This window comes from Heteronotia binoei, chromosome 3 (assembly GCF_032191835.1).
Source record: "Heteronotia binoei isolate CCM8104 ecotype False Entrance Well chromosome 3, APGP_CSIRO_Hbin_v1, whole genome shotgun sequence".
NCBI lineage: Eukaryota > Metazoa > Chordata > Lepidosauria > Squamata > Gekkonidae > Heteronotia > Heteronotia binoei.
The window spans coordinates 64,774,016-64,788,665 of NC_083225.1; the positions used below are offsets into that span (position 1 = coordinate 64,774,016).

A 14,650-nucleotide genomic window follows, 5' to 3' on the forward strand; every position below is an offset into this window, starting at 1 on the left:
TAGTTTGAAGCTGTATGTCTGAGGGGAGGAAGTTTTGGAGCTTAAATCTACAGGTTTCTGAATCATTAGCTGTACACAGGTGCAATGCCAATTGTAGGATGCAGAGGGACCACAAAATAAACTGTTCTGTAAATAGATTAAAGCCCTATTTAATATAACTGTGTTCTGATAGGTTTGATGAGATTCAATAAGCTCTAACTATGAATACAAGGAAGGAATATAAACATATATGAAGGGCTGTATCCTTAATAGCTTGATAGTTCTGTATGTGTGTGTATGTTTAACAGGTTGTCTTCATTTTTCTGTGTAGTTTCCTGTTCATTCTTCCAAAAAGGCAGAAGCAGAACTACCCAAAACAAAATATATGCAAATATCTACAATTTTCAATATTTATTCAGAACAGAGAATCTGGATGTGGTGGAGTATTAAATATAGATTAAACTCTATTTTCTATAAACAATACTGCAGATGTGATCACCAACATAGGGAGAATATGGTTGAAACCTGCAATGTACACAGAACCTCTACAGAAAATGGTAAAGAAATCAGGTTTAAATTATAGAATGACAATTTGAGGGAAAGAGGAGGAGAAGAACTGACATTTTACTTAGAATTCAAAGAGCAAAAGGTTTGTGGAAACCAGAAGAAAGGTTTTCTATACTGTTGGTAGCGAAAGGAAACAAATGACAAAACTGTAAAAAACCCAGAAATAAATGAAACAAAAAAAATAAATTTTTGTACAAAAAGACAAGAACAAAGAAATACTTAGGTGGGCTAGAAATGGTTACCTGAATAACAAGACTAGCCCTACTACTATTTCTAATCAATTTCTTTCAAAGTGCTTAAAATTAGGAAGTGTCAGATAAAGGTAAAAAATTAACAAGACACTGTCTGAAAGCTTCAAGGACTTTAATCCCAGGCAAAACATCTTCCATTCTAGTGAAAAAATGGAAGTTTCATATGACATGCTTAGCATACATTGAGGAACAGAAGACTGCAGATATGTGGAATGTCAAACAAGTTGATACAAAGTCTTTTTAATCCAAGAATTTCTCTATTTTACTTCTGGTAGTACCTCATTGCACTGAATCAGAAGCACCTCCTAAAGTGGTTCTGAGCTTTGGGATGATGAAGTATGGGAGAATGCTTCTCCCAAAAAGGGGAGGCTATAATGTATACTGTACATGCAGAACTTACAAGTCCCATCTTCCCATCATTCACCAGTTGATTTGGATAAACAAGTTACTCCTACCATTAATTATAAACATAGAACATATAATTGCAATAGGATTTGTGTGCTGTGTGAATAAATAGTCTATCTCCCCACCCCCTATCAATAAAGAAGAGCTACATTAAAACAACAACAATAAAACACTGTTCAGATAAATGGTGGAAGACCAAAGAGTTCTGGCTTGAAATGATTCATAGACTGAAGTACAAGAGTTGCTTCTTTTGTGAGATCTTTGTTCAGATTTTCATCTGGAACCATGACTACTTGCATCCCAGCTGCCAGACCTGCTTTGACCCCAGCTGGAGCATCTTCAAATACAAGACACTGAAAATTGAAAAGGAAAAAAAAATTAAAGGTCTACCACTGAGTAAGGTGAATTCAGACTTCTATGATTTCCAACAGCAGTTCAATACACTGTTTTCCATAGATGTCATTGTGAAAAAAACTTACTCTACTTATTTCACAGAATATTATTGCTATGATTAGAACTATGTATTACAATTGTCATTAAAAGCCAAGCAGATTACAGCTAAAATATTTTTGAACTTGTATTGATATATTGTTCAGTTTTCAGCTTGAAACAAATGTTCAAAACAAACATTTTATTTAAGCCATTCTTATTGTTTATTAAGCAATAAATATGCATCAGAACTGTATTTTGAAAATTAAATGAACTCATTTTGGTCATAATATATCACTTTCTTGCATTCTCTGTTCTCTTTCCTCTAATATACTATACACTATGGAGATTTTTATATACACAGATAAGAGCAGAAATCTTTCATCTACATTTTGTCTGAAAACTGCTAGTAGAAAGTAAAGGTGATAATGAAAAGGTAAGTGCCAACTTTGCATTTTAACAGTGGAAATGCCCACCAAATGCTTTGCATAGAACTCGTTACACATTATGGGTGTACAGCTTACCACTTTACTCTGCAAAGTGAGAAGTTTTGCTCTCACCTAAGAAGACTTTCGCCAAAATAATAATAATAATAATAATAATAATAATAATAATAATAATAATAAAATTTTATTTATACCCCGCCCTCCCCGCCGAGGCAGGCTCAGGGCGGCTTACAGAATGTGGCAAGAGCCATGTTAAACAATAAAATCAAGGGATTTTTCCACACACAAAAAAGGCTGCTTCCACCAGAGGAGACTGACTGATTAGCCTGGAGTTAGGGTTCAAACATTGCAGAGTGGTAGGGCCTGTATCCACCAGAAATTTTCACATACTGAAGGACTTCCACCCACAAAGAATGGCTTTCTTACCTCCACTTTCCTGTTAAACACACAAAATGCCCTCTGACATTTTGGTTGACTTTTGGGCTGCAACAGAAGGAAAAGGTTAGAAAGTGGTGCTCCACAAGCAGATCTTTGGAAATGTTCTGGTGGATACAAGTCTATGGCTTTTGTAACATCATTGGTTTAGATATCACTCTAAAAATATATCCTTCATAATCTTGATTTTATATCTTTAGAAAATATAATCAAATGTGTTTGGTCAACAATCTTCTGGAGGTTTTGCTGAATGTATGTACTACAGGCAAATCTGTCTACAGTATTTGGAAGTTACAACAGATCCACATAGACTTCCATCCTCTTATCTATATTTTCAATTTTTTCTGAACTTTTACTATCCCTATCCCACATTTTAAAATCACTGTGAAACAGCTGCTTTTACAGTCTCTCCTGTACCTGCCTTTACAAAAAAGGAGGGGCACTCAAAATAAATTTAGAAGTGGGAGTGTAAAGACTGCATTCCCATATTTGCACAAAAGTAAAATCTCAGTGAGATTCTTTCAAGTGAGTGTCTTCTTTTGGTTTTCTATTGATGCATGGATTCTTCCTTGGTCATCTGATGACTAAGTAGTAATCATATACACAGCATAACCTAGAAGCAAAATGCTTAAATAACTTTTGTATACAGCATGGATTCCAGAACTAGTAGGTTTTCTGGCTCAAATCATTCTGAAATGAAGTTCACTACACAGTCTCATACCAGTTAGCAGCTCTTAGCTTAACCTACTTCAGAGATCAAGATGTATAGCTGTAGCAGCAGAATAGTAGCACCTTGCAGACTAACAAAATTACCCTACCAAAATTACCAAAAATATGCTATCTAACATTTTATTAATCTTTAAGGTGCTATTTATTTTATTATAAAAATGTTCATTACCAATGTGACAAATAATTGTGAAGAAGATAGTTGTTATTGTGTTGTAATTTTTTAAAAAAATAATTAAAAATTATGCATTAAAGTGCTACTGGGCTCTGAATCTTTTCTACTGCGACTTCACAGAGATATTTTGAGGATAAAACAGAATAATCACATGTATCTGCTCTATGCTCCTTCTAGGAAGGGAAAGATAAAAGTGTGATGCTTTAGATACATAGATAGGCATGTTCATAAACAAGATTAATCTGAGTGATTTTCTAAATGTTACTAGTTCACAGACTTATCAGATTTTAAATCTGAAGGAAGATGTATTCTTTAGCTTTTAGTCAACCTTTATTTAAACTGAAAACAAGTTTAAATACTTTGTAACATTCACTTGCAGAATGAATATCAGATCCAACATGACTGTGTTCAAATATTGTTCATTCAAAAGTTTAATAATTTGTTTTTCTGTTTCTGTGGGTAAACAGGTGTTCTGTTCTTGATGGATAAATGTAGTTTTTGCTTTCCACAGCTTAATGTGGCATGGTCAGGAGTATCTCAAGGATGAAGAAAATTGATATATTAAAGTATTTTCATCCTGGATTACAATTAAGCTAATTTTTAAAACTGAACTTAAATTGACTTCTCTGTGACCATAATTGTGACTAATTCTCTACAGAAGAAATTCACAGAGAAAAGATTTTTGGATAAAATCTAGACACATTTGAGGAATGCAGTCTTCTCAATCTGGAACCCACATTTTTGTAGCACATTGACCAGGCACTAATATGAAATCTATAAAGAACAATTGACACATCTATAGAGATCAATTGACACAACCTATTGTTAAGGATTTCCTAATGAAAACAATGCACATGTGGCATAAAGATCATTCCATATTTATACAGGAACACTGTCTGTTTCCATATGGGGTAACACACTGTGGCCCCATTTCATTTGGGTGCTTCCCAACCCTGGATTACCTCTAAGCACATGCTTAGAGCACCAAGGGAAGGGAGGGGGCACCATGAAGAGGAAATATTTTTTCTCAATCATTTCTTCCATTATGGCTATTTATAAGAAATAATAGGCAGTGGAACCACTAGTACTGAGAAGGGGGGTGGGCAGGGGCAACTATTTGAAAACAGGCTGAATGCATTGTCTCTGCTAAGTACAGAAGGAGATTTGTTACACCAGATTAGTTCTAAGTACTTGATCAAAGAGTTCACATTTTTAAAAAGGGATAAGTATAAAGTTATAAGTAGGCAATAATAAGAATTATTGTTCATCTTTAATATTATTATTAATCTTTAGTAGGGCTAACCTTTCAGTGGGCCAAGGCACTTCCATCTAAATAATTTAGCCAAATTAATTTAAAATATATTGGGTTAAATCCAACCAGATTCTCCACTAGTGTAAAAAGGAAGAGGGGTTCTCTGATCATGGGATCCTCATGGATAAAAGTTATGGGGAATGACAGAGGTACTAGGCACGACAGTGAAAATAGCTTGATTCAGCTCCATGTTTGTTCTATAGATTGAATATTTTCTAATGAGTTGATATGAACTGTTTGACTTGTCATCTTTGCGCAGTCACTGAACTCTTTCACTTTGTTTTCTTTTCAAGCTGAAGATTAAGAACAATTTCATATATAAGGCTGAATGTATCTTTTAGCTTAGAATGAAATACTTGCAAATATGAATGCAGTACAGGAAGCAGAAGAGCATTTTAAAATTGAATGTTTATTCTGTTGATTTTCATTTTGGTTAAAAATGCCACATAGCGTATCCCCAACAAATTAGGCAACTTTTGAGATAATGCCTTAGTACCTATTCAGCCACAGACTTGATTAGTACCAATAACAAGAAGCTGACAAATATTCTCATGCTTCAAACAATTCCAATCAGCTTCTAGAACAGGGGTATCAAATGTGTGGCCCGGGGGCCAAATCAGGCCCCCAGAGGGTTCCTATCAGACCTGCAAGTAAGTCCGCTTTCTTCTCCCTCTCTCTTGCTTCCTTCTTGTCGCAGCTTGCTTTGCCAGGCTTGTTCAATCACACAAGAGCTATGGAGCAAAGTCACTATTTTCTCCAATGGCTGTGGCTCTTCCCTTGGGGAGAATGGGGAGAAGGAGAGCTTGCTTTGCCAGGCTCTCTCAATTGCACAGCAGAGCTACTGATCCAAGCTTCTTCCTGGGGAGGGAGGGAAAGAGCCAGAGCTTTCTTTGCCCAGTTCCCTCAATCACATGGGAGAGATACAAAATCTTTAATGGTGTTTGTCTGTGTCCTTTATAAAGTTTATATCTCTGCTACCTGGTATTATATTCTATGACGCACATGGCAGGCATCAACAAGGTCTCATTTTGTCAGATCTGGCCCTTGCAACAAATGAGTTCAACACCACTGTTCTAAAGAAACTGTCCTGTCTGTGAGCTTATTTTTTTAGAGGAACTTGTCTTGTCTGTACGTTTATTTATTTAAATGCATAAATCCTGCATTTAGTCATCAGCATACAGTGACAACCTGCAGATGCTTGGCCCTTTTAAATGCTTGTATTCCACAGAAAACATTACCCAGTTTGTTCAGAAACTTTTTCTCTAATCCATACCATACAAAGAAACATGTTTCAGTAAAAAGACCTAATTGACTTCAGTGATGTCATTAAGCTTATTGTATGGAAGATGATGATGATGATGATGATGATGATGATAATAATAATAATAATAATAATAATAAACTTTTATTTATATCCCGCCCTCCCCACCAAGGCAGACTCAGGGCGGCTCACAAGACATGGAATGTACCATGATTATGATAAATACATTATACAATAAAATACATTTAAATAAATTAATTAAAACCACAACAGTTAAAGGTGCTATATAGATAACAATGACTACGGAATAGAGTATGCATAATGAAAATGCCCACCTTATTCTCTGGATTCAAAGGCAATTAAAACACTTAATTATTTCAGAAGCCAGGAAAATAACCCATAATTATACTGGATTTTAATGTTACAACAAATAAATGCCATCAAATCTCCCTTTAATTTTCATTGGCTATTTACACCCATTGTAAACTGATGAAAATGACTTCCATTTTCTTACAAACACTAGAAGCACTTTTAACATACTATTTGTTAATGCCATTCTGAAGCCATAAATGGGGCAAAGTGTCTTTTCATTCACCTTTGTAAATACTTCCTATACTACCACACTGCCAATATGTATTAGGCTAAATAACATGGTTTGATGGCTATGGTTAGCCAAGATTGCTCCTGCTATTGAATATGAATATAATTTGTATAGAATGGTTTAAATAATTTAAGAGTGCAATCATTAAGGAAGTAAAATTGTCCTGCTTTGCATCCTTTCAAACAAAGTCACTTGTGAATGACCCACAAAACACTGAGAGGGTATAGTAGACATTCCATTAAGCTTTTACAGATGCACAGAACAAATCTACATAGTATTGACAACACTTTAGAGTTATGGCATCAAAGATATTTCTCAGAAAAATACTTGCTTCTGATCTAGGGCTGCCAACCCTCCCGCCCTAGTGGGGGACCCCAGGTTTTTCAGCCTTTCCCCCCGCTCCCTAAAAAAACGGAAGCGGGAGAAGGGGAAGCTAGCCTGGCGTTGGCGCCGTCGCGCCCTCTTCGGTGCTGCTGCACTCCGCTGCACTCCGCTCGGGCGGCAGTCTCCCGCGGCGGCGGCGGCAGCAGCAGCAGCAGCAGGTGAGTGTCCCTGGCTGGCCTGGCATTGGCGCCGTCGCGCCCTCCTCGGTGCCGCTGCACTCCGCTCGGGCGGCAGTCTCCCGCGGCGGCGGCAGCAGCAGCAGGTGAGTGTCCCTGGCTGGCCTGGCTTGGCGCCGTCGCGCCCTCCTCGCTGCCGCTGCACTCTGCTGCACTCCGCTCGGGCGGCAGTCTCCCGCGGCGGCGGCGGCAGCAGCAGCAGGTGAGTGTCCCTGGCTGGCCTGGCGTTGGCGCCGTCGCGCCCTTATCGGCGCCGCTCCACTCCACTCGGGCGGCAGTCTCCCGCGGCAGCAGCAGCAGGTGAGTGTCCCTGGCTGGCCTGGCGGTAGTCACGCTGGTGGGGCCTTTAGACCACTTTCCACTCCTTACAGACCCAAACCACGTTGGATCCCATCTTCAGTGTTAGCCTTTTCAATTAGCAGTTCACAACTGGCAAGGCATGAGTAGCTTCTTGCTCCTTGATTTTGGATGCATTCTTTGAAAACTACTTGACATGGATCAGACACTCTGCCCATGCAAACTCTGGAGACAGACTTTGCTTGCTGAGCAACTTTGGAATGGTAACATCTTGCAATTTGTATTTTTGTGTAGTTAGTCTCATACAAATAACTTTATTGATCTGATTTCCTGCTGCTTGTTCTCTTTTGAAATATTCTTGCACACTTTAAATAAATCTATTTTTAATTATATTTGTGAACTTTTGTGCTCAAGTGGCTTCAATCCTAATTTAAGTTCCTAGGCCAAGTGCTTGCCTACAGTTTAATTGTTTGTGGAAACTCATTTTTGCAAGTGTCCAACCTTGCAGGGCTGACTTTCTTGTTTAGTTCCAGGAAGGTTAGAAGTTTGCCTCTTGTCTTCTGACTGTTGGGATGGTAAAAGGGGTTGGTGGCACCTTACCAGACTGGTGAGTGAAGGTTCACATTGTCAGGATTTTGTAATTTTGTGTTCTGCAGCCCCATTAAGCAAACACCCTTGGACTAGGGATTTATTACAGGTCTGATCATGATGAGTCCTCTCTCAAAGGCCAAACAGCCCTGGAAAGAGTGCTGCCTTGTCCCAGTGCTTTTACTGAGAGAAACCAAGGCTTTACCTGGCAATAGTGTTGTGATTGCCTAGCAATGGCCACAAACCACCCAGAGTATTTTTCTTTAGCTTTCTGATTTTTCTGCATACCATTCTCAGGTTTGTAGAAAGATCTGTTTTGTCAATTAAAGGTGTGCCGTCCCTTTAAATGTGATGGCCAGAACTCCCTTTGGAGTTCAATTATGCTTGTCACAGCCTTGATCTTGGCTCCACCCCTAATGTCTCCTGACTCCACCCCCAAAGTCTCCTGGCTCCACCCCCAAAGTCCCCAGATATTTCTTAAATTGGACTTGGCAACCCTATTCTGATCCATGTTTAAAAACTGGCCATGTTTAAAAACTGGATAATGATGAATTAAAAACAAAAGAAGACCTAGCTGCTTCTAGTGTTTCTTTTGATTGGTGGACTAGACTCCAATTAGAATCAAGATATACCAAAGATAAAGTAATAGGTTTTGCTACTGAACATGGATTTGATAAGATAATCTTAGGACCTCATCAACATTTAATTAAAAAAACTACAAGATGAGGAAGTGAAAAATTGTATGATAAAATGGGCTCAAAATTTTGGGTATAATATTGAAATGGGTGATTGGGAAATGTTATGAAATTTGCATATAAAACTTACTAGAGCTGTTACTTTTAAATAAAATATTTATAAAATGTTTTATAGATAGTATATAACACCCGATATACTATCTAAAATGTATACTACTGTCTCTAATAAGTGTTGCAAATGTATTTCTCAAGTGGGTATATTTTTCCATATGTGGTGGACTTGTGGAGTTATGAAAAAAATATTGGATTATGGTGTATGAAATGTTACAAAAGATACTGAAAATACATATTTTTAAACCAGAACTATTTTTATTGAACATGTTACCAAGGCAGAGAAAACATTTGATATCACTCAAAGGGCTCTGCATGTGGTTTGGGAAATTTTCAATTGCAGCCAGCCTCAATGCTTCTGTTATCCCTATCCTTTAATAAATAACACCACGAAGTCCAAAATTAATGGCACACTGATAGGGGGTCCTGGCAAGGAAAGTAACAGCTTCCAGAAAGATAGATCCAAGTAGGCAGTGTTGTTGGTCTGAAGCAGTAGAACGAAGTAGGAGTCCAGTAGCATCTTTAAGACCAACAATGTTTTATTCAGAATGTAAGCTTTCATATGCATGCACACTTCTTCATACGAGGAATGAGCTACAATAAGAAGAGCTACATATAGCTGGTGGGCAGTGGTTTAGAATGCAAAGTGGTACAAAGTTAAAAATCCAATGGCAGAATAGCAAAATTAACACATTGAGAAAACTTGTGATCTGGGAAAGTGTGGAAAACCAATAGAAAATAACATGTCAGAATGTGAGAATGTCTGTTAATTATTCTATTGCTAGTAAGTCTGGGCCAAAATGAGGGCATTTCTTTCTCAGAAGTTTTTCCCATCCAACTAATTTACATTTTATAATATAATATAATATAATATAATATAATATAATATAATATAATATAATATAATATAATATAATATAATATAATATAATATAGGCTGTTTATCTCATTACATATAGTAAACCCATCTTCCACTATATTTTAATGTATTTTTTCTAATAGCAAACTAGAATGATGTTTATATGTAAGTTACATGTTAAAAGGTAAATTAGTTGGAGGGGAAAAACTGAGAAAAGAAATGCCCTCATTCTGGCCCAGGTTTACTAGCAATAGAATAATTAACAACCATTTTCACATTCTGACATGTTACTGGTTTATTGGTTTCCCACACTAATGCTACCCAGATCAAAGTTTTTCTCAATTTGTTATTTTTGCTATTCTGCTATTGGATTTTAACTTTGTACCACTTTGCATTCTAAACCACTGCCCACCAGCTATATGTAGCTCTGCTAAGCTTCCAGAAATACAGTGGTTGCACCCTAAATAAGCTGAAGGAAGTAATCTATGGACTATATTCAGTGCGCATTGCTAGCTGCTCTTTTTAGGTTTTGTGAGGGTGTCTTTCCCAAGGTTTAATTACAAAAGTTGTTTTTGCATTGCGGAATTCCTGAAGATGTATGGATTGCCTTCTTTCACGACTGAAGAAATAATAGTGCACATCCTTGCTGTTCAACTTGGAAAACAAACAGTTGTCTGACAGTAGTCCATAGGCTGAGCCATAACATTGTGTATTATTGCCTTTTCTCCCTAGCAGTTGATTATTATGACACCCACTAATCAATAGTGCTCATTATGTTTCTTTCAATGCTAATTCATACCATACAAAATGTGTTTGTGACAAGTATGTGGTTTCAAGCATATATATTACACAAGTATGTAACTGAAGAATTGTGACTGGGTGGAGCTGAATGTCAACTCAATGGAAAACATGGATTTGTCTCTGTAATATGTGAAAATAGTTCTTAGTGGTTTTGTTCCAAATCCACATGCTCAAGAGTGGCTGTACAATAAGAAAAGTGGAAGTGTTGCAAGATATTTTGTACCTTTCAAATCAATAATGCCCATTGCACAAAAATATTGTGCAGCTGTGGATAAGTAACATATTGACTTGCAGGCAGTATGATGTGTAGACAAGCTGTGGCATAAATACACTGTATTGCCTAGCTAGTGGAAAGTTATACTTATTACATGCTTAAGTGCAATTTCATTTTTTAATCATGTGTCTGCTTGTTTCTAACAGTTTATACGAGTGCAAGTAATTACATTACTGGTGCTTACACAAGGGACTACCTTTTAAATTACATTACAGAGATAACCTTTTGTATTTTATGCAAAAATACCTCTTAGCACTTTCTACCTCATATTCACTGTGAAGAGCTCCTTAATGTCGGTTAGGTGCGACCCATGGTCAGTTAAATGACTAGTTACAACTATAATAAGGCATGGGCTCATACTTGCTGTCTTATCTATTTTTGGCTGATGGACTACTTATAATGATGGACTATATATATATATATATATATATATATATATATATATATATATATATATATATATATATATATATATATATATATATATAAACATTTTTATGCCACCTTTCCACTGGATCATGGTCACCAAGGCAGCACATGTAAAACTTCAGAATGATTAAAAACATTAAAAACTTTAATTCAGTACAAACACATAAATACAACTCTAGAAACAGGGATCAAGGCCAATGGCAGTAATTGAGGATATGCCAAAATGAAACAAAAACATTTTCAACTGCTGGCAGAAGACACAAATAGAGGAAGACAAGCGACTCTCCCTAGAGAGGGAGCTCCAAAGTTTTGGCACCATGACCGAGAAAGCCCAAGAAAATAAGAATTTTATATAGACTTTCTCTAAAGCATTATTTTTAAGAATAGCTTGAACATATGAATCTGAAAACACCAAATCAGAGAAGTAATGTGCATTCATTTTAAAATCAGAATTGTACAATTTAAAAACATTGACATGTGTATCATTTATTTGCTGAGACGGACTCATTATACTTTTATTCCAGCAACAAATCAAAACCTGAGTATGATAGAAAGAACAAAACAGAACATTATCCAGATATAATTTATATGTCTATTTGATGATGTAATAATGGACTCATGACACCAGCATAAAAAGCTATTAGCATAATTTTTTTGTTACTGTTGTTTTTGAGATAATTCTCAAAAAGCAGCAGGGCTTTTTTTTTTTTTTTTAAAGCAGGAACACACAGGAACGCAGTTCTGGCTGGCTTAGTGCCAGGGGGTGTGGCCTAATATGCAAATGAATTCCTGCTGGACTTTTGCTACAAAAAGCCCTGTGTGAAACAATGGTGATGTCAGGGGGTCTGGCCTAATATGCAAATAAGTTCCTCCTGGGCTTTTTCTACTAAAAAAGCCCTGAAAAAAAGATATAATAGCCAGTTTGCACATTAATTTAGAAAAATACAAAATGGAAATTATACTATTTTAGTAATGTTTCATGATTATATATTCATGATTATATATTCATCATGTAGAAAACTACATGAGAATATATATATTCTCTCCTTCTCTCTCCAACCGGCAAGGTTTAATCAGCCAGGATGGGCAAGGGTCCAGATCACATTGTTGGGCGCACAGCAGAGAGAATTCTGTCCACTTCCTCCAAGCTGAGTGTTCTAAAATGATCCAAAGCTGAACCGGAAGACAGGTACGGAGCCTCAAGTTCCCTTACGGTTTTAACAGTGGCAGGGAGGTCGTTAAGGAGCGATGAGATCTTATCTGCGAAAAAAGTCGCAAAAGCCTCACAGTCGATATCCAATTCCCTACAATTTGGTCTGCCTTGTGGCAGAGTTGTAAGGTTCCGAATGATACTAAATAATTGTGCCGGGCACGAGTTCGCAGATGCTAACTTAGCTGTGAAGTAAGCTGCCATCTCATAGGACCTCATAAACTCTCTATAAGCACTTGTGGATTTGGTAAATTTCATTAGCACAAATATGTGCTGGTATTATTGTGAGATTTAAAAACAAAGTTACATTTTATTGTTTATCCTTACTGTTGTGTCATTGGTTACTGGGGAAAGCATATCTTGCTATTATTTGATGCACTAAGTTTGCAGGCACAATTAGAATCTATAATTTACATAGAAATATGGTTTGAAAAGTACAAAAAATTGTATGTGCCTACAGACAGTTATTCACCTCTAAAATTTTATCTTCTTGCCCTTAAAACAGGTGCATCAAAATGCTTTCTGTTACTATATTTCATTTTATGTATGCATTTTCTTATTGTACAAGAAGATATTGGCCAGGCCTTGAAGAACTAGGGTTCTACAATGTAAAACTGCAAGAAGTCACATAGGATTTTTTGCAGGTATATTGACCAATCTTCAAATCTTTGGGGGGCAGATTGTTCTCTTATCTCTTTAATTCCATACTAGTAGAAAACAGCATAATTTATTCTAGCATTTAGATGACAATCATGACATGTCTTCAATGCTTTTTGTTTTCTTATTACAAAGTCTATTTATTGACCTTCCCAGCATTTGTCTCAAAAGAGATTTGCTCCCTTGCAGAAGATTATTAAATTCTTATTTTCTTTTATAGGTATATTTATTTTATGCTGTCTTTATGGCCAGCTCGAAGTTAGTGAACTATTAAGAGGGGGCAGAAAGTGCATTTCTGTCAGGATCAAGGACAGAGGTTTCCTTCAACATTTACCAGAACATACTGTAGAAAGGTACAAATCGGAGGGGGGACATTTTCAGCTTTTAAGTAATAGGTACCAGGCCACTTACTATGGTGAAAACAGGACAGTTCTTACATGGATCAACATCATTTGGGGGGAGACTGTGACGAACTTGCTTGTGAGCCTGTCAGGAGCATTTGGCTATTAGAAACATGATAGTCCTCGCTTCTTAAAAAAACTATTTTTTCTCATATTTTGAAAGAATGTTTTCAACTTCCCTCACCATCCCAACCTAGGTATAGTCAGCAAACTTTGTTCTGCTGCTTCAGACCAACATGGCCACCCACCTCTCAGTTCAATATAAACAGAAGGTTGTTGTGGAGCTAAAATTGGCCAAGGTCACCTTTCCTTCTGGAAAGAAGACAGGAACACACACACACACACACGGGTGTGTGTTCAAAAATCACTGGGAGTTGGTTCCTAGCCTTCGCTCTCCCTTTAGATTTTCCAATACAGGCAAGCTCGTGGTCTATCTTATTTGGGTGCAGGAATCATTTTGTAAAAAAATAGGTGGTGGAACGCATCCAGGGATTGTTATGCAGCTACACATACTATTCAATGGACAAGGAGGTGGAATTCTCAGGAGGAGGAGGTAGAACTCTCAGAAAGGTTCCGGAGCTATGCTCCTGTGAGCTCCCACTGAATCTGAGGCCTGTTTGGGTGTAATAAAGATTTCCTTTCATTTATCTAAGTCACTGGATCCCAGCATTAGAGAAGCCTCGAAATGAAGGATTTAGATTTTTTTAAAAAAACAAACAAACTGGCAGGCATGGTGTAAACAGATCAAGAAGTTAGGTCTTAAATCTGTGAACTTTTTTTTCCCCAGTAAAAGCAACAGGCATGGCAGAAAATGGTCCAAATTCCGTGGGCCATCTGAAACTTCAGAAAGGCAATATACTCAGTGTTTCTGACTTCATGATACCTTGCAGATGAAGCTGTATATCCTATTGGTTTTAGGTCAGGAATCTGGATTTGTTTACTACAGCTGTTGTCACCCTCTTATATTCTTCTGACTATTTTTAAATGAAAGAATGTTTCTGCTACCATAAGAATGATTTCTTATTGTCAGCTTTGTACTTGGATCTTTGCTTTCCTATCTGCTGCTCCCTTTGGGCTTGGTATTCAATACAGTCAATTTCAGGAACAGACTTTGATATTACTATTTTATTCAGCTTGTGATGCCCCTTGGTCTGAAGCAATTTATCTCATGTTCCTCAAAC

General features: G+C 37.0%; 1 protein-coding gene across 1 annotated transcript in view; it reads right to left on the minus strand.

The window, feature by feature from the left end:
- Nucleotides 1-892: 892 nt before the first annotated feature.
- Nucleotides 893-14,650, minus strand: part of PUDP (pseudouridine 5'-phosphatase) — a 107,333-nt gene continuing 93,575 nt past the window's right edge. The window contains exon 4 of the mRNA XM_060233926.1: nt 893-1,555. Coding sequence (XP_060089909.1) covers nt 1,379-1,555 — 177 coding nt within the window. The 3' untranslated portion in view covers nt 893-1,378. The remainder of the gene's footprint in view (nt 1,556-14,650) is intronic.